Below are 22,154 nucleotides of genomic sequence, written 5' to 3' on the forward strand. Positions count from 1 at the left end.
GTGCTGATTTATCTTTATTACAGTTTCCTCATTCATCTTCTCTTTGCTAACCAAACTGGTTGATAAAGATCTATTTCACATGGGATTTGTGAAAAACTAGCGTTTCAATGTGCAAAAAGAATTAATGTGCTGGGGTCTTGTGTAGGTGTAGTTCACATAAACAGAAAGGAATATGATAGGATCAAAAGAATAAATAGGTTCGGGTGGGAGTAATGAAACAATGTTTAATTAAACAGCAAATGAGGCTGGTTACATTTTGAGCTGTGGACTTTAAGGGCAAATTTCTAGTCAAGTAAGTCTGCAGATCAAAGCAGATCACCTTAACATCTACAGAGATATGGTCCAAGTCTAATCCAGAAATATATTAAGTCACTGCTATTTTATCTACTGGAGTCTATGCATTGCAAGAGCCAGATAAATGAAAACCAGAAGCTAACTGGAAGATATTTGATAATTATTTTTTTAATCAGGATTTTCCAGAATGATTTTCCACCTTCATAGCCTCTTCCACATACAAATTATTTACATACATACAAATTCACAAACAATTCAAAGTCATATACATTTTACCAAATGCAGCACATATGGGCCACAAACTAAAAATGACACTAAATATAAGGCAAAGAGGCCAATCTTACAAAGCAGGAATCATATGTATGGTATATTCTCACAAAGTAAATGGCTTAGTACTCAAAAGGATCTACCTTAAAGGGCCAAAAGAGAAGGCCAAAACAAATGGAAATTTTAAACCCGTTGCTCCAAAAGATACTGTATTTCACAGCTGGTACATAGAAAAGATTTACATGAGCATTCACAAACTTTTCCTCTCAACTAAATCTGTATCAACTTCATCTTATAGAGAAATATACCAGGCAGCTACAGCATTGCCCTAGTTGCATTATCCCACTTGACACCTACCATCTTCTGTATTTAAACAAAGGAAATGCTTTAGAGTTTAAATACATTTAGATATTGCATAATCTTTTTAACTTAAAGCACTCAAAATATAATACCGTATTGCTTCCTATTTTTAACTACATATTGCTCGTGTACTTTTGACATACAGAGTGGATATCCAACTCATTACACATTAGAATTATGTTTGTGAGAATATGAAGAATTTCAGTGAATTATGTTTGTGAGAATATGAAGAATTATTTTCTTTTCCACAGAACAACCTGACATATTCAAAATACAGACAAAAATACTATTTTAGTAGAACGTAAGGAAAACTAGAGGGAGACCCCTTTCATTTTACATCAAGAATTACATTTTTCCATTTAAAAAAAAACATCTATATCCTTCAGCAAGTTATTTTCTAATATAAATAACATGAATTGTGATTCCCCCCCCCCCAAAAAAAAAAAAGCCAACATAGAGAGAATTTAATGCAGTGTGTTCAGAGGCAACGTATGGCCCATGACATTTTTACTAGTAGTAAGGTCTCAGGTCTGGCAAAACAAAATGCAGCTTTTGAAAAAGCAGTCAACAAATAGGCTCAAAAGGGCTCTTTATTTTTACAAGAAACAAAATAATCCAGGGGCTTCTTCCTTCCTCTAGCTTGAAGCGTTACAACTTGTTTGCCCAAGTTCTTGGCATAATAGCCTGCTACAAATGAGACACACAGGTCTTAATTTAGAACTGTGGTGCAGAAGTCACAAAACATTCACTCTTTCCAATTACTAGCTAATCTAATGCTAAAAGCATGCAAATTGAGATCCCCAGCCATATGATGAAGCCTCACAGGACATGAGGTTCCATAAGTAGGAGGGTAAAAGCATGCCCTTTTACTATAAATAATGATTAACTTGATAGTTGTTATGCTGCTAGTGAATACCAGAAGGTCACAACTTATTTGCTTATAGCTTGGGGAACAGAACATGAGCTCACAGGCTTAGGTACAGTAATCCTAATAATAAAGTTAGGAGAAACTGCCACAGAATAATTACAACTGCTATTATGCATAATGGAATAGAACATTCAATAATGTTTGCTGCTGAAACAAGTGTGTTTCATCAGAGATGGCTGGTCAGGCTACTTGCTATAATCCTCTGTATTGAACTGTTTGTAACAGAACTTGCATATAAAGTTGCACAGACACTGTCATCTTCCATTTCTTGAAAACAGTCCATTTGATTTAATGAATTTACAAATTTATATATCCATGGGGGGTTCACTTTTCCACATCATTATGTATGAAGAGTTTGTAATACCAGACAAGCAATGAAACTCAAAAGAAAAAAACATAAATGGACATCAAGGTGTCCATATGATAACATTTTAAAGTATATATCCAGCATTACAAGAGGAGTCACAAAAAATCCACCACAGCCAATTAAGAAATCATATTATCAGTTATTTGTGTCACTTACATTCAATGTTGTAAACAGATTACAACTCACTTGAAACTCACTATTAACAAAATACCAGAGAAGCACATCAATCTGTAAAATCCTAAACAACAAAACTACCTCATGTGAGAATTAAAAAACCCAGTAATTTTGGAAAGAAAAAATAAGGTAATGAAACAATTAAAAAATGTCAAAATTATAAACTGTGATAGTTCACTGTTATTCCCTATAGGTTAGAGTTAATACTCATATACACTGAAGTCAGTGCAAGTGAAAGAATGACAGGTGGCTGAAAGCACTGTAGAAACACAAAATCAGCTTGAGACAATGAAATGCATGAAGTCTGTCTTAATTCATTGGGAATAAATCAGAAAATTTGTATTTTCATTAGAACCTTTATTCAGTGTGCTTGCCGGGGTGTCAAAAAATCTTACCATCGTCCATAACTATGAAGCAGCAGTAAGGCTGGTCCAAAACAAAAACAGAAAGGGGAGGGGGGGAAAAGAGAGAATGAGAGTGGGAGAACAAGCATGACACAGACAGATTTATTCCTGGCTTCTTGTCAGAACTTTTAATTTCAGGCTCAGCAGGAGCCACAATGATGAGTACCCAAAGCCAGCTAGACATTTTAGAGGTCTATTACAAACAAATTGTTGGGAATCATACCATGGTATCTTCGAATTGAGACAATAAGATATCATTGGAAGCACGCGATTGATGGATATATGAGTACATGCTGACTGAGCTTCGCTCTCCGTCAGACCTACTGCTTTCAGATACTTTCAATATAGATCACTCTTCAGAGAACGCAGTAAACAGAAGGAAATGCAATGTGATGACCAGTATTCCTTCAAGCTACTGTGCAAAGAGGGACATATTCCTTATAATTATGTCCCTGTCAGACTTAGTTAGGTGTCTAATAAATCTTGGCAAGGAAATTAGTATCTTACTAAAAGCACTAGGAAGTTTTTTTTTTTGTCTGAAAAATATCCAAAGGCATCAAAGTTTAAAACAAACTTCTATTTCAGTGCTACAGTCCAGAATGAAACCAGAAAGATGATTTTACAGACGCTATGATGTCAGTAAAATTAGAAATGTCATCTTTCAAGCTACCCATACTTCAATAACAGAGGGAAGGTTTAGTCAACAGATACATCAAGGGAAGAGCTTAGATTTTAATCACTCAGTGAATATATATTGCTTTCCCTAGCCACTACAAAGACTGCATATCCTTCTTTGTCAGCTTGAATAAATCTGAGCAAATAACTGTAGTGTTTTTCAAATCTTCCATGGATAAACCACAGTTAACTATATGCCCTTCAAGTGAGTACAAAAGCAACACTCCAGAACAATACCAGAGCGCTCTCTAACACTTGAGACTTTGACTTCAAAGGAAACAGAAAACTGAGGGATTGACCTAAGGGACTCAACAGACTTGTGGAGTAGGGAAACCTAGAGAATTTCTTTCCAGCTACTGAGGTAAAACTATCTAAACAAAATCTGATGTCTAACAGAACATTATGCCAGAGACAGAAAAGATCAAACAATGAAAGACAATGTGGCATGCTAAAAAAACCCAACCCCTCAGGAAAAAAAAAGAAAAAAAAAAGCAACAACATAAAACTCACGATGCATCTGCATCTTGAATGCTGCATGTCGCTCTAAATCACAATACAAGCAAAAAAAGGGGAGATGGAAAATGGGAGAGTTGTATTAGTCTGTCTGATTTTGTACTTACCTAGATGCTCTATGTTTGAATTTCTACTGCCGGAAGCTAGTAAGAAGATAATGGAACTGGTTTTCCCCATTTCCCACTCCTCTCCTTTCTAGAGCAAATTTCTAGCTCTGCAACTGTAATCCCTAGGATCATCCTACCTTTGATTGGTCATCAATGATATTCAGAGTAACATTCATGAAAAGGACAAAGGTACCGTATGTTACACCTAACTTCTGGTCCTAGATTGTAGAATTACTGGAATACAATGATTTTACTTTGGTCCCTGTTTTTGAGGCGAGAGCTGCCTTCCAGACCAGCTGAGGTTACTTGACAGAAGTTAAACACCAGATTACAGACGGCCACAAAAGGCACAATGCCACCTTGCTATTCCCTCCTCCCCACTCCACACTTTTCTATAGCATTAAACACAAATCAGCCAGGCCCAGGTTCTAGCCCAAGTTTTGATTGCATTAATGCTGCACAATTCAAACCCCAGCAGTTGGTCTTGACTGTTGTGAAACCTCTCTTCAAGGTTCTGAGCTTACTCAGATAATCAGAAAATAGGGCTGGGCATCTGAGAATCAAATCCTTAGTCTCTGCTAACTGCAATGTTGCAACATTGGAACAAAATAAATTACAGCTATGAGTGGTGATGCACAGCAATATGCAGTGCACACAATTTAAAATGCAAAGTAACAATACAAAATTGGCTAACTACATTACAACATACATTTTTCAAGTCCTAGTAACAGAGGAAACAAAGTAGCTGTTCATTATCATAAATATTTATTTATCTTCTAAATGTTACACAGCATATTTATATTTATTTACTTGTACTGTATAAACACTCAGTATAACCAAAGTAAAAACAGTGAACTGCTTTTATGTCCTGCTAAGCATAGGTATTAATATTTGGTTCAGGCCATTTTCAGTATTCTTCACGGAAATAGTGCCATATTTGTTCATTAATAACAGCAAATTCAGCAAGAACTGGTTTTGCCTTAGTTACTATAATACATCTACTAGAGCTAATAATGGCTCTTTGTGAGTTATCAATTCAATCCCAAGAGACAAAAGGTAGTGCTCAAAAAAGAAATCTTTATTTCTAAATGACTAGGAAGATATAAAAAAAACCCCGTATCTTTATCACTACTTATCTATATATTTTCCTTTTACTGAGACAGAATTTTGGCAAGTTTTGTTCTCCAAAGCTTTTCTTTTCACATCATACAGATATTTGTTTAACAAAGTTGAAATTAAACTATTCCATACTACAATGTGGTCATTTAATACCAGCTGAGAAAAAGATTTTTTTTATGCCTCGCTATTGTCAGTGGACAGTCACTTTTTAATTTCCTGACACACCAAAGATATTTCCGGCAATACCTGCATTGATGCTCCTTCCACCCTTGCTACACAGGCAACTCTGTCCAGGAAAGTCACCGTTACCGGAACAGCAACAAAGAAACCTTTCAAAAAGGCTTTAACGTATCTCTTCCCCAATCCTTGAGCCTGTGCCATAATCTGAAAAATATGAAGAAAATGGGGAAAAAAAAAAAAAGTTGTTATAAAACAAATTTTAAGTAACAACATTGTAGCAATGAAAAAAGGAGCAGTTAAGAATAAATTAATTATATTATCTGTTAGGATCTCCCAATATCCAGTGGGAAAAAAAAAAAAAAAAAAAGAATGTGCACACGAGAATGAAAAAGAACAGAAGTTTTCATCAGAATTTAAGTCTACTCTACATTAGAGAGCTTGATACTTGACATTTACCCTTTAGCTAATTTGACCATTTCTTGTGATCCTGTGCTAGCAGAAGTACTTGATAAAAAGTGACCCAATGAAAACAATTCAGCTAAGCAAGAAGCAAACCGATACAACCAGACAACTAGATCAAAATAACCAATTACAGAGCATTCAGTTGAGAATTTACAACTAAAATTTTGTAAATAATTTTCTTTCCATACACTGGTAATTATTAATTAGTGACCCCCAAAGACAGATTGTACTATGTAAATGAAAAGCTGGCAATTTGCACCATATTACCATTTCTTTATGAGATTTTTTCACATATAGAAGTGCACAAATGCACACTTGTGGTAACTGCAAGTACATTAAATCAATTCAAATTGTCACGTATATCACAGGGACACAAAGTAACACAATGACTCCACACAATTCACTACCACATCAGAAAGTTATAAGCATATTGGCAGACTGAGCAGCTAAGTAATGACACGTGGGACTACTCCACTCCAACTCCCCATTTATTATGCTATCTCCCATCTATTTATTTAGCCCCAAACCACTAAACATTCTTGAAAAACATCTACAAGGTACACTGAAACAGAAAAGTTGTTCGATCGTATTACTAATCCCTGAAAGGCAAGCTGAGTACTCAGGTACTGATGAAAAGGTACAAGCCTATTTTACGTAACTGCAGTTTCATCATAAAAAATGCTGCCCTTCACCTTTTGGCAAATCCAATTTGAACTGTTGTTTCCACCTAATGAATCCCTGATAGACCCCGCACAAGATCAGTTTGTAGAGCCTCTGCTCCTTCTTTAACATCCTAACTCAAACCGACATTAATAGAAGGAGAAAACAGACTGAGCCCTCAACTTTTCAGTCCTTCAGAGTGATTATATTCAAGAACACAGAATTATTTTTCAACCAAAATAATGGAAAAGATAAGTACATGCAGTTTGGTTCAATCCTCTTACAAGCAGAATATTTAAAATTTCACAATATAATCATATTTTCTTTGTTGCATTTTCAGAAATATAGAAGTGAGGAACTATTTGTATGCAAAATACAAATTCAAATCACTCCAATGAAATAGTACTGAAAGCAGTATTTCTGTCCCAGATATGGCTACTTAATTCCATAAAGCTCCTTACACTTAAGAGAGGAAACCCAGTACTACAATGTAAGCCATCAGCATATTCTTCACTAAAATTCCTTATAGATACTAATAGCTCTGCAATGACAAGATCTATCTTCTAAAAGACAGGAACATCTTTACTATTGCTCCTGACATTCACCTTCATAAGGTTTTAAATTTATTTTTTTAAATGGGAAATACTTCATCATCATCTGTAACTCTTGCTCATAACACAAGTTTAACTACTAAAGTGTCTAAATGTACTTAATAGTTGCAATTTGATTATATTTTCTTACTGCACATTTCATGAAAACATTTTCAATTTGCATCAACAGCTTTCACAAAGAATCTGGAATAGGTTGTGAGACTGAACAAAAACTTCATCAATTCAAGACAAATGTTAGAATACTTTACTTTCAGCTTATCGTTTAAAAACTCCTTATTGGAACCAATCCACCAAAAGAGATTCTTGCCTTAATCGACACAGATTTACCTTTTATTCCACATAAAACCAGAAACTCTAAGAATCAGGTATTTGTCTACCGTTTAACAAACTGTACCATTTTATACACCTTAACACCCTTCCCTCAACCTTCACTTCTTGAGTTTTCTGGCTGGAATTCTACTCCTCTGCTATGAGCTCTAGCCCATTTCAGACCTCCTCCAGTCTAACAGCAATGTCAGCCTTAAAACACAATTTTAAGACCTTGCCCACAACTGTATCCACCATGTTTTATGTACAGCCACTCTTTGAACTGAAAGATGTTGCCTGACAGATGTACCATAATATGATGGATTTAGGAGTATTTTTTTTTTTCAAGAAATTAGACAAATTTACTTAAATTCCTCATAGCCAAACTTATTTTTCATTAATAATGACACATGATTGTTGACCCCCAGTCCTTCTACTAAAAGTATTCACAGGTTTTGTCATGAACTTCTTGGAACAGACCCATGTTAGTATCTACAGAAAAATCTAGTGTCTGAGGACAAGTAATTGGTCAGACAATGCATTGGAGACGAACCATATGCTCCTGGAACTACCAGCTAATTAATAGTGACACAGAATCTAGCAGCCAGGTTAAAATGTTTAAGACAAAATGATACAGTCTCAGCACATCACTTGGCCAAGGCAACACCAGAAACATTAAGCAGCTGTGGACAAAGCTGAGAGTTCAGGTCATACTTTTGTGTTTTCAGACACATGCAGTGTTACAATGCACAGCATGAATAAAGATGAGGGGGAAAACACCACCAGCACCCCTACAAGCAACCAATTTACAAAACCACCAAAGCCAACAATAGCTGTTGTGCTGAAGGACCTCTCTACTTGTCCTGAATTTTCCTTCTTTCCTCTACTAGGTAACCGATCAAACCACTGGTTTTATCTTCCATCCACACCAAGATGAATCCTTCACTTCCAATCACATGCTACATTCTGGAAGTTTTCTGGTTCCCCACCTCCCACAGTAAATGACAGCTTTTCCCCAGGACACAAACAGAGCAGGCCTGTAGATTATTCTATTGGGGAAGCCCTTCTTCCCAAAAGATAGTAAACATACGCATGCACATTTTAAGCAGTTTGAGGAAAAAATACTTAAAAACAAATTCATCCTTAATCTTAAAGTCCTTCAGTATAACAAAACATTTTTAACATGAGTAAGAAGTTACTACATGTCATTATCTCATTGACCAGTGTGCACGTTTTTGCCAGGTCTATTTCATGAGCTTTCCCCTCCAAAAACCACAGACAAGCGTTTACCATGGGGTAAGCATATGCACATGCAGAGTTGCTGTGATCCAGCTCCAGTAAACGGAAGGTTACCCATCAGCCTTTCAGTTAGAGGGGCTTCAAGTTGCCCTGCCTTGCCACAGGGGAAGAGCTTGAATGTAGACAGCAGAACAAAGGTTTGAAGCATTATCTTCTACCAGTAACTGTACACATGAATGGATAATCCTCAACTGATAAACACTGTTTGATTAACACGTGCAGCATTTTCTTTTCTTATGCTTAGGTGGTCTTAAGAGAAAAGAAGGGAAAAAAGTAACAACAAGCATTTACTGTAGCCACAAGAAAGAATTTAGGGTAGCAAAAAGTAGACACCACACAGATCCTTACAACTTTTTCTAGAAGCAATGAATTTTCGGTTGGAGTATTTGTTTACAAATACAGAAACCATTAGATAGCTACCACTCCTGGATATAATATTCTGCTCTTAGACATTATATTTTGTAACTTCAATGCACTCTTAACTATTTTTTTTAGAAAACACATTCAACTTCAAAAAAATTGTGAAAACTACTAAAGAAAATCTTGCCATAACTTTCTAGTATTTCAATTTGATACATTTTTCTCTATATTATAGAGAATATTTATAATATAGACTATTTTTAGTCTACATTTATTTTACATTTATATTATAGAGATATATCCCTTCTTTTATATTTTTCTATAACAAATTCATGAATGGGTTAATTAAAAAAAATGCATAAATCTCACATATGCCTGTCATTTATATATAAAAATTTTGATGTCCATTGTTCAAAGTGAATTACAAATTTTAGCAAGGTTGAAATTAAGTATTTCCAAGTCTCTAATCTACTTTATTCTTAGAATCTGAGGTTACAAAGTTACTTTTAATGCTCCTTTAAATTATGGTTAACTTTTTTTTTTGAGGAAGAATACCCTCCAGAACGGATATCTAATGTGTTAACAGCTTTAAATCTAATTATATAGAATCTGAAGTACTGTTGGGCAGCAACAGCCAACAAAAATGTTAAGGACAAGCTGCTGATTATTCCACAGGTATATAAAGATATGCTAACAAATCTGAAAGACGTAACACGATTTCCTAATATACAAACAAAAAAAAGATGGTAATCATATACTACTTAAAAATTGTAAATTCATCCAAGTAATACATCCGTGAGTAACAGGTGGTTCAAGCGCTTCCTAAAAATAAGATCTCTGTGAAGTATCAATGTTTAATGATACTGAGTGGAACTCCCTGATATGAAGTACCTAGAGATTTTTAAGAGCATCACATTTCCAGAGTAAAATACTGAAATCCAGTGCTATGCCTGTTTTATGCTGACAGTTAAATATACAGCAGGTTTAAATGTATGTCAGTGGAGCAAGCAAAGCATCTTTGCTGAAAAAAATTATTTCACTACCACATTTTTCTGGATCTCTGCCCAGTCAGTGACACCTTGAGTAAAAATCAACGAATCACAACAAATCACATTTCTTTAACCAAAGATGGTGCAAGAAAATCAAACACATAAACCATAGTAAAAATAATTTAGAGATGCATACGCATCAGCATTTATAAATTGTCCTTGGTTTAGGAAAAAAAAAAAACACAGAATAATTCGGTAGAACTGACAAACTTCAAAGCACCAACCTTGGAAACTTGCTTGAAATGGCAACATGGACCAGAAAAATCCAAGATCAAAAATGCTAGCATATCGCAGGTCAAAGCATTAAGAATTTCACATTGTGCAGCTCAGAGATTAAGGCAGATGGAGCACAGCATTATCTGGACTGAAGTATCTGGTGCACAAAAGGTCCAGGGATTATAATGAGCCTCTCGTGGGTACTACAACATATGGAGCAGAGATGCTATTTAGATAGCTCTTTACATATAAAATGTTTATTTTTTCTAACACTTGCCTGCACATTAGAAGACCCTGTTTATCAAACAGCCTGCAGAAACTCATCAAGTAACACTCACAAAGCCCCAGGTTACAATATATTTGCAAATCTAGGTACTTAAAAATTACCCACGGAAGTATGATTGGAAAAATAGCTGTAAAAACAAGGCATTAGCAGTCATCCACAAAGGAAATAAAATGGTCCCTGATGTGCTTCTACAAGAAGGCACATAAGGGAACAGGAAGGAGAGAATTACAATGTATATGCAAAACAACTACCCAGCCAAGGCTGCTACATTAGTTTGAAATGACCTATTTGATCTAGTTCAGAAACTAGTAACTATACTACGTGGAGTTCCATAATCCATTGAAATAACCAACCCATCTGCCAATCTCAATATGTGTTTTTCTATAAATCAATGGCATCACACTAGAATTCAGGCATATTTTGTTTGAAAACAAGGAAGACTTTCATAACAGAAAATACCAAAACACATGAATGAGCCCAATTCTACTGCATCTTATGAAATATAAAATTGAGCACAAAAGCTTTTAAGTAAGACTGGTATAACTTGACGACAAGGTTATACCTGGTCTAACAGTTGTGATGAACAGGATCAGAATTCATGTGATCTGTTTTAACATGTGCCTTTTCTACAGTCTTTCATGATGCAAGGCCAGAGAGAACTATTGCCGTGCAGCCTAACCCCCATGTCCTATTTTAGCTGTACATTTCAGTAACTTTTACATTACAGTAAATTTTGTAAGGATTCAAATATGCAGACTTTTTCATAGGCTCATTTAATTCTTATAAATTTATCCAAGTACAGGCTGATGAACACAGATACGATGGTGATGACTGCCACAGAAGAATCAAAACAGATTAGTCCATGTAAGTTTTTAGCTAAAAATAATCAAAATAGACCAGTCCATTTAAGTTTTCATTTAAAAATATTGTCTAGTTCCAGAAGGAGCTCTCATTTATCTTTCAATAAGGACAACTCCACCCTGGTATTACTCCACCATAGCAATGAAATTTCTATTCCATTAATGTATTTATAGTCTACACACAGGTTTTCCTCACAGTATTCCTCCATCATATTTATCTCACTGTATTCGTCGGCACACAGTCATTAAAGAGCACCGCTCTACTGTGAGTTTGGAAATATCACAAATCATGGAAATGACTGTTGTATTGCTGAAGCAGCAAATCCTGACCTAATCAGCATTTTCAGTGACTATGCGTGTATGCTCTGTAATGCTCTGCTGTTCTGTTTCTCCTAGGTTAGTCATTTTGTCTTGACACCAAGACGGTTTGCTTGTTTCAAATACAAAGTAGTAGATTTTGCTGGCCCCAACTCCATTATATACCATTTTCTTATGCCCTACCTTGAATTAAAGCAATTATGATTTCCATGTAATAGCTCTCATCACTATGAAATATGCAGAATGCTTTCCAGTATACAATACAAAAAAGCAACAATAAAAATCCAGTTTTGTAATCTTCTCAGGAGCTATAACATACATAGAAGTTCCCAGAAGCAGAAAAAAATGGATCAACACAATGAACTTCAGTTTACAAACCACATCAACACAAAAAAGCTTAAACCACAATAATTGGCAACCTAATCTGTCACAGAATTATTACTGAGGAAAAAAAACCCAGTTTAATGTGGAACTGATTCTTCTTTTAAGCTAATATCCCATCACTGGGATCTATCCCATGTACAAATGCTCATGTTGGTTGTAACTGGAAAGAAATTCATATTGCTTATTCTTACCAATCCATTTTGTGCCTCAAGGACATGAATTTTACTCTCATGGACAATCTTGTCGTTCCAAACGAAACATTTTAGTCCTCAAACACAAAGCAAAAGCAGAATAAAATGCAACTGTAGATGAAAGTTACTCTCAGCAATTAAAGTAACAACTAGTTCAGAGTGGCAATCAGCACCCCTCAGTTCTGACAAGTCAGTCAGGATTCCATTTTACACTTGTAAGCAATCAAGAAGAGGAACAGCAATACGATCACTTTTCTACGTGTATTTCAATACAAAGAAAAACCCATCAGTAATTGTTATAAATTACATCTTTTCAGAGCATTTAAACTTAAGATGTACTGCAAAGTCTTCAAGTACTGTCACACAGGTGACTGGCAGAGTACCGCATGTTCTAACATAAAAGACATTAATTGTTTTTACTCATGCTTTTGTATCTTCAAGGAAAGTAATAATCATTCGTACATATTGTACATAAAGCGCTAAATTACATCAATTTTGGAACACACTTAAGTGAACAACATAACAGCTTCTTGCAACTGAAAGTTCTGTGTTGCCTTTCCGCTTAAAGATTCAATGCATGCAAAGCAAGTTAATTTTAAAAATTGATTTGAAGTGCCCTTTACAAACAACTACCAGCTGGTGTTACGTTTTGGTCTCGAGTAGACTGCATAAATGAGGTGTTGCTTCCAAACTCACTAAATTTGTAAATTATATTTAGAGTAAACAATAGCATAACCTTTGATTTTTGATTAATTTGCACATTTATCTAGTCAACTCTCTGGATTCTTTCAAGTATCATGAAACTGTCACGTTAGTTGTGGTTATCCAGAATCAAAGATGGGCAAAAAGAACAACAAAAACAAACAAACAAAAAAGGAATATTCAGTTTTAACCAAAACATATAATGTTAAGTATTCATATAACATTGAATAAGCTGCCTAAGAATAACAGCATTCAACTCAAAACATTAATATTGTCAGAAACAAACTATAAGTTTCTGCATTTGGATTAAGAACAAGTAAGTTTAGCACAGAACAGGCAAGTTTCTTCTAGCCTAATGGAAAATCAAATGAGGAAATATAAGAAACAAGCTTCTCGGCTATGAATCTTTCAAGTATGGAAGTATGCACTGAGTATATAAGGACAGAATAACAAGTGACAATATTTATTGAATGAATAAATAATTCCAAAGGAAAGAATAGAGAGAATGTATTTAAGATTTGAAAGGTATTTTCCATTTTTAGTGTACTTTACAAAAATAACTAGTTTTCCCACAACTACTGTAAAGGCAGCTTTGTGCATACTTGCTCAAAACGGGGGAACTAGAACTGACTCACGAACTTAACATTCCCATGAAAATTAGCAGTAAAGCCTGTTGAACCAAATACTACCTACTGTCTGTGGCATATTAATAAACTAAATGCACAAACTAATATGCAAAATTGTGTGCCTTCAAAAAATAACTGCCTTCATTTTAACAACTCGGGGTTTATCCTTGAACATTAGAGGTCACTGTGGGACTTCCTACGAGCGCACCTCGTGTATTCTGTAATAACCACTCACCACCATATTGATTTTGAGTCTGAGATTTGTGACAACTTCAACTGCCATATCAACTTCTCAGGTCTAAGAAATAAACAAAACAACTAAACCCAAATACTCTGAGGGATACATAATTAATAATTTTATTGAAAAATTAATAGTAAAAGCTACATTATAAAAGCAAAAAGTCATGTTAGTATTTGCAGATTAATTAATTTCTGGCAAGCTTTCACAAAGCAAGTGACAGATTATCCAAAGAGCAATTCCACCTTGTATCTAAGACTCTTTAAGAACACACCAGTCAAAAGTACAAAATCCCTTTGACAGGGAGAGCAACACACTATTTATACAACTCAGGACCTGGTTTCTCCAGCAGTTCCAGTCTTGCTGCGTACATTCCAGGTAATTACAGTTTATATTCTTCCTTTGAAACAGACTCATATTTCTCATCTTCAAAGACTAAATAATTTCAGTTGAAAAACAAGCAAAAGATCACCACACTTTTGTAAAACTACAAATGTCCGTTCTGCACTCACTAATACTAGTTCCAGATTTATAACTAGAACTTTCAGGTTTCAGCTTGTCCAATCTTTATAATTTATACAATATGAACCCTAAAGGATACATTTTTCAACTGAACTTCGTTCTAGAATTTCAATGACTCATTTTCAATTGTGAAAATTATGTTATTTTCAACAGAAATTCCAATGCATTGGAACTAGGATTTGTTTATTCTTGCCAAGATGTCAATAAGGATGAGAAACCTCCAAAAATTTTTTATCAATTAATAGAAAAATGTATGTTTTAGCCACTATTTAGAACTGCAGCTAAATTTAATTGGTCCAGAAGGATCTTAAAATCATGCAGAGCAGATGATGTGGAATACAGAGTAATTGTTTTAAAATGATAATGCAGTGTTGAGCTAAAAACAAAGCATAAGGATCCAGGTATTCGAGAAATAGTTGGATCTGTGGCACACCAGTTAACTTACAGAGATCTCAACACAAAATTCCACCTGTGACTGCAAATCCTATTTGAATCTCAAAATTATTGTTCAGCACAATTCAAATGTTATTCTCAAGGATCTGGATACCACCCACTGCTATACAATGTGTACAGTTATTTCCCATCAATTTCAGGAGCAAAATTATTTTGGTAATCAAATAGAAGTTACACAGAAAAATTTGTAATTTTAAAAGTATAATAAATTAAAGATTCCTGGAACTTTCCCAATTGCTAAAAATGCTACTTTTTGCAAAATCCACGTGGATTCAGTTACAAAGCTATGTATTAGAAAAACCAAGCCTAATTCTAAAGTTGTCTAAAGAAATTATTTCATTTAACCTGAAAATCCCTGAGAGATCTTGTCTTCCAAGCATATTCTGTTTACAATTAATTGCTATTTTCTTCCTAACTGGACAATGAACAAGTATGTGTGCATATATGCTTTTTGGGGAACAAAAAAGAAAAGAAAAATGTCCTGGTACAAGAAAGTTATCTACAGAGACGAGAAGCAGCTTTCCTAAATCACCTAGCTCCTTTTTTCGGTATCTCAATGAACCCAATTAATTCCAGTTCAATGGCACAGCAATGATATGATATGAAAAAAAATCACAATGGAATACTGGCTAATTAAAAGATATTACAAGGTTAGAGTCTACTTGGTGTTCAGCTGCAGTTTTTCTATCTAAGCTTTTCACTGACTTCCAAAAAAATTAATTTTCCTTAAAAATGGTAAGAACACCACAGAGACACATCAAGGAACTGGCTGAATCTCTTCACCTACAAGCATTGTGGCCTTTATACAGAGAAGCATTAACCTAAGAACAGACTGAAGGACAAGCACCAGACATGGAAAAGCAGCCTCTTTAAGATATATCATTATAAACTGAAATAATAATTTCTCTCCCAGATGTCCAGGATGTAGGGTAACAGGAAAGCCACTCCATTAGGATCCTAGAGAACTGCCATTAACTGTAATCCTCATAGGACAAATACAAGATCTGATAGAAATTTAATGAAGCGGGAAAGTATGTTAAATAAGATTTGTATCCAGTCCAGGACCAAGAACGGACCTTAACACAAGTCCCAGTTGCAGCCAAAATGCAAGTGAACTGGGGAGCACAACCACAAAGTCATGTTCAAGCCTCTGTTCCGTTCTACACAAACAGAAGCTGCTCATTCTGTTTCACTTCTACCTTGCAGCGTGGCCACGACTTCCTCCCCTTAATCATAGAATAGTTTGGGTTGGAAGGGGCCTTGAAGATCATCTAGTTTGAACCCCCTGCCATGGGCAGGGACACCTCCCACTAGACCAGGTTGCTCAAAGCCCCATCCAGCCTGGCCTTGAACACTTCCAGGGATGAGGCATCCACAGCTTCTCTGGGCAACCTGTTCCATTGTCACACTACCCTCACAGTAAAGAATTTCTTCCTCATATCTAATCTACATCTGCCCTTTTTTAGTTTGAAGCCGTTATCCCCCATCCTATCACTACATGCCCTTGTAAAAAGTCCCTCTCCATCTTTCTTTCATCTGTAGGCCCTCTTCAGATACTGGAAGGCTGCTATAAAGTCTCCTTGGAGACTTCTGCGGGCTGAACAACTCCAACTCTCTTAGAGAAAGAACAGCGCTTCACAGCATTCCCTTTGCCACTTCTTTTTAATCCAACCCCTCCCCACCGGGAATCAATCGATGGGTAATTTAAAGGAAAGGACAAGGCAGGAATCCCACACCGAAGAAGTGGCACCGAGCTCCGGGGCATAGCAGGGCCTTGGTGGCGGCTCGGGGACACGCGGCTGAGGGAACCCGCCCACTCCTCACCCACCGGGCGGCTCCTCAGGCCCGCCCCGCCCGCCCCGCCCCCCTAAGGGGAGAGGCCCTGCGACCGCCAGGGAGGCGGGGTCCCCTTGGCGGCCGACAGCCCCCTCCTTCCCCGCCCGGAGGAGGCGGCTCTCGGCTCCGCCACCTCCCAACGGCACCGAGGGGCGGCACCGAGCGCCTGGCGCGTGTTCCGTTCCCATCCCCCCCCCAGTCCCCTCTCCTCAGGCCCGTCCCCGCTTCCGGGTCCACCACAAGGCTTTGCCCCCCCTGCTTCTCCCGCCACTTTCTCGCCCCGCCACGCACTCCCCTCCCCGCCCCGGCTCTCCGCGCTCTGAGCCCGCCCGGCTTCCGTCGCTCCACCCGCCTCCCGCCGCCTCTCCCCGCGTACCTCTTCCTCCCTTCAAGGCGGGGCGGACCGGCGGCGCCTCCGCCCGCTGTCACGTGGGTTTAACGGTTGCGGCGGCGCTGGGCGCGGCGTGAGGCGGCCGCGGGCCCTGCAGGGGCTGGGTCGCCGGGAGCCCCCCGGAGTGGCGGCCTCAGGGCTGGCCACGGGGCGGCGGCAGCGGCAGCCGGGCTGTGAGCCTGCCGGGGGGCTGCGGGCACGGGGTGAGGAGTGCTGGGCTGCGGGGTTGCACCGGGCGTTTGGCTGCGGCCTGCTCGGTGCAGCGCTCTGCAGGCCCTGGGGCCTGGATGGTTTGCCTGGTATCTGACTAGGCCCTTCACACAAAAATAACGTGCTCAGGCTGATCTTTTTTAAGCGTCTGTGTTTACAGTTTGTGAAGAGTCCCCGAAAACCTGAGGCCGTTGGATTGCAGCAGCCATGATTCCCTTCGGTGATGATGGGGATCCGAATACACAAGGATGCTACTGTTGCAGCTGGTTTTTTGGCAATTGAATAAACTGCTGTGACTATTAACGTGTAATTTGGGAGGTTTTACATAATATTTCAGTATAAGCCAGTTTTGTAAGCTGCATAAATTGTAATCCACACAGGAAAATGCAGGATTTTTGTTCAGCTGGTGAGTTTCCTAGTACATACCGGGTTTCTGGTGGCAACCACATCTGCTCCCCGTCAGACCTGGCTGCATTGCACTTCCAGTCCTGTGTCTGTAGATAGAGGTTGATTTTTCCTGTCTGCTGCAAATGGATACATTAGGGTTTGTGATTTCACAGACTGATTGGTTGTTTTTATCAGCTGCCATAACTTTATAATTGAAATGCTCTTTGAAGCTCAGCTATGAAAGTGTGAATGCATAGTTGTCTGTAGTCTGACCGCAGCTTTTTACAGAAGTTAAATATTCTCTGCGGTTTTTGAGATAGGAGTCGACTATCTAAGAAGACAGTACCACACAGTATTTATTAATGGACCGAGTCGGAAGACACACTCTAAGACCATTTTTTAGTACAGGGCTCCTAAATTACGTATACATAATCTATAATTTCTTGTTACATGTTATTCCAAACACAACATGCCCAGCCTCTTGTCAAATCTGAACCTTTCAGCAATGCTTACAGCTGTTAATGATTAAAATAACATTTTCACAAAACAACAGAATTACCTTCAGTGTGATTTTGTTTGCTGAAGTAACAATGTGATGCCAACATTTTTGTTACCAAGTGTAAACCAGTGATTTTTACCCTATTTAATTTTTTTTCCCTTCACGTGTTTTTAAATAAGCATTACCTTTACAATCAAATAATCCTTACTAACTTTGTTGCTTACTCTTTGTTTAATACATTATTTGTTTAACACGTTTGAGTTGTGTGCTCACTGTAAGATTATACAATAAGCTTTTCACTGCATTGCACAGGAGTAAATACAGTATGCGGCCACTGTTATCCACCATCTTTACTTTCATCACCCAAAATATAAAAATTTTTAACTGGTAAATCTTCACAAAATGTTCAGAAATATTGCTGCAAAACACGATATTATACTTTCAATTGTAACGTTAGAGAAGCATCACAGGAATGTGCTTTAAAGTTTCTTTGTGTTTGAAACTGACAATATGAAATATTTCCCAATGAAACTCTTGAGTTGAAACTCTTCTGTGATTAAAGGCTTTTTCTGTAAACCTCTTAAGATCAAATGATGGCTTAGCAGCAGTTCTCTTCATTTTGAAATTATATGTGTGCTAAACAATGAGCAGGAAATACCCATTCTTATTCTTCGTTTATTTGTAAATAAAATTATATGTATCAAAGCCGATACTAAAGTTGCCAGCCGCGAATGATGCATTACCAATGTTTACACAGTTTACTTTTTCTTTTTTTTTTACAAGTATTCCTACCGCTGCTGCATTGCTACCTAGAAGTAGAGAATAGTTTATTTTGCTTTCAGCTCTAACAAATTGCTACTGAAAATGTTTTGCTGCTTCCATGCTTTGATGCACCAGTGGCTGAAATAAAGAAAGCCTGCCCTTTTCACCCGCCTCTTCAATTGCTTCTCAGCTGAGAGTACCATTAGAGCGTTCTTGGCAATCCATAAAACTTTTGTACCACCGTATCCATTTAAAAGACTCTCAGCAGACTGTGGCCAGCTCTGTGCTAAAAACACATTTAATTCAGTTTCCCCTAGCTTGATTTCATTTTGCATTTTAAGAGCATGGAAAATGTATAGGAAGATACCTAACACCTGCTTGGAGTTAAAATCAAGGCCCATACGTTTGCAAATACAGCTATCTGTAGGGTAATTAAGGTAATTATCTTCCTCCATATAGTAAAGGAATGAATATTTGAGTGGTATTGAGCCTACTGTTCTGAGGAAACTATTGGGCTGGGTCCAACAGCCTGAGTGCAGAGAAGGTACTGTGAGAAAAGGGCATGGGCACTGGGGACACAAGATCAGGAAGCCTGATGGCTTAAGTGGATATTGCAGATGAACGCTTCGTATCGCGCCCAAGGGCAGCAATGAATGGTGCGGCACAAAAGAGGGCAATAAAATCTTAAACCTGCTATTGTACTGGAAATAAGTGATCGTGGCATCTTCAGTGTTATTATATTATTACACATGTCCATTTTATTCCTTGACTAGGCACCTAGCCCCTGCTGGCTTCTGGGCTCCAATAGTGGCTTGTGATAAAGGAATGCATGCTCATTTTTGTGAGTGTTTTTTTCAAATGCAAGTTTATATTCAGTGGGAGTTATCTACCCACAAATACATAAGTAGATATCTACATATGAACTATTTGTCTAAATTTCCTGTATGCCAAGGAGGTGACATAGGGCCCTTCCAGGACAGGGTTAATCTCATTCACATGTGGCAATCGCAAAGAAATCAGAGAAATCACATTTTAGAAGAGCCTGTTTCTCCTCAGTTGCTCACGTACAGGACACTCGCCGTGGGAAGAGAAGCATCCCACCCTGCCCATGCCGGAGTTCCCAGGGACCCAGCTGAAGGCTGGTACCAATACTGGAGGAAGCAGAGGCCAAGCCTCCCTGAGTGATGTTCATACCTGTGCACTTACCCGTGGGTCAGCGCTCTTGACTTACAGGCAGAAATAGTCTGTTTGGGTTGATTATGACACTGTATGGAAGTTCCCATATAAAGATCTTAGGACAAACAGTTCTCTTCCTGAGTGCTGATATTCTTTTGACCATCACATATTGTTTACTTTATGCCTCGTACGTACTGAAACACAACCTGGTCAGACTAAAGTAGATTTTGCTTCCAGTTGGTCAGGCAGGCAGCAGAGCATAAAACTCTGTAGTGACCTCTCCATCAGGGAAAGAGAAGAACTGAAACACAAGAAAATTATTCCTGAAATCCTATCATTGGTCAGTGAAACTGTTGTAATCATCTTTAAAGGGCAGAAAATACATAAACACTTGCAACAGTCAGCTTCATTGTGTGGGTTTTCCTCAAGGAATGGTTATTACCCTCAAATTCTTGTCATAGGAAAAAAGGAAAGAGACGTGACTTGCAAAGTCAAGAGTTTATTGTCAGTGAAGGTAGAATCTTGACAGGGTAATGAAAGTATTATCAGTCTACATCTATTAATTGGAGAAGAAGAAAACAGTACTGTATCAGGGAGAAAAAAATCTCAATACTGATAGGGTTAAAATTCTTCTGCAAACTTCCTAATGTCCACCTCTCTGTTTCTGGTGTTATGCTTCCCCTTCTGTGGCCTCCATGGGTGCTAAAGTGATTTAGTTCATTGTGGTGGGAGTTGTCTTTTCTCCTTGTTATCCCTAGAACTGGCTTTCCCTGACTCCTGGGTCTGTGTATTTTTCACTGACCTCCAGTGACTTGTTTATAGCCCTGGAGTTTCCAGTGTCATCTTGTGCCTCCCCCGACTCCTCTCATACCATGACTATAATCCCCTGCATTGCTTTATTATGGTAAGGGCACAAACATTTCATCGTAACAAGCAACTGGTTATTACCACTGTCTATACAAAAAATGTTTTGGTTGTATACAACAATTATATGAAATCACACAAAAGTAAAATATATTAGACAATAACTACCTGATCATCAGAAAATTGATGTTACAGGTTAAAAAAAGCTAAAGCAGAGTTGCAGGCATGGTAAAGCAAGCTCAACAAAGCCCAACAAGTCCCAAGAATTTGCAGTCAGTATGAAGCTCATATTCTGGTAGCAGCCATAGAAATACTGTATTTACTGAGCTACCAGGTCCTACATAGATGGGTCCTGCATATTCAGAAATGTGAAAGTCACTCAGCCTGATATTTCTTATCACTTGATAGTCTTCAATATATTGAATCAAGAGTAACTAACTTAGCATTCAATTCTTATGTGTAATGTGTAAACCCTAATCTTCCTTTTAAGTGAGGAGTAAAGGCTACAAAGATTATTAGCAATAAACAAATGCAGAGTGATCGTTGTAGGTTACTGATTATTAAATGCTTAGCATAAAGCAGACAGCAGTTACTTTGCTATCACATACAGTACATTCTTTCAGCGCGGCCAAATCTAAAAGGTTACATTTGCCTGAGCCAAGTCAGTACTTCTGTGCTGTCCTTTCTCATTATAGAAGCTTATTTCTGAATCATTTCTCCTGTACATGCAATTTTAAGGTGTGTAATTAACTGGTTGCAAGTTGTTACACAGCTGATGAACTGTGAACGGGGCACTGATTTGTTTTCTTTATTTACATGTTTCCCATAATACTCTAATAAAAGCAGGATGCTGAGGCTTTTCTACCCTTTGTATTATTCCTTGCTTGTTTCATCAGATTAAGTAGTGATTTGTGAAGCCATTTGCAATTCCTCAAATTCCATTAAAACTTAGTGTCCGGGGAAGCCGTAATCAAAAACATAATAAGTGCTGCAATATGAAGACAAACAGCACTCCCGTCCCTACCTCAGACAACCAGGTTAAGGAAGTGCCTGTTTTTTTTTTATCTGAAGTGTAGCAGTACATCTGACCGCCCCCAG

The 22,154-nt window shown here is 37.7% G+C and overlaps 1 protein-coding gene across 1 annotated transcript in view; it reads right to left on the minus strand.

Moving 5' to 3' along the window:
• The window catches only part of IMMP2L (inner mitochondrial membrane peptidase subunit 2), a 476,967-nt gene extending 459,769 nt beyond the window's left edge, over positions 1–17,198 (minus strand). The window contains exons 1-2 of the mRNA XM_074162367.1: positions 17,144–17,198; positions 5,455–5,592 (exon numbers count right to left, since the gene is read on the minus strand). Of these exons, the coding sequence (XP_074018468.1) occupies positions 5,455–5,589 (135 nt within the window). The 5' untranslated portion in view covers positions 5,590–5,592; positions 17,144–17,198. The remainder of the gene's footprint in view (positions 1–5,454; positions 5,593–17,143) is intronic.
• Between the last annotated feature and the right edge of the window lie 4,956 nt (positions 17,199–22,154).

The sequence above is a fragment of the Numenius arquata genome, chromosome 2, assembly GCF_964106895.1.
Source record: "Numenius arquata chromosome 2, bNumArq3.hap1.1, whole genome shotgun sequence".
NCBI classification, from domain to species: Eukaryota; Metazoa; Chordata; class Aves; order Charadriiformes; family Scolopacidae; genus Numenius; species Numenius arquata.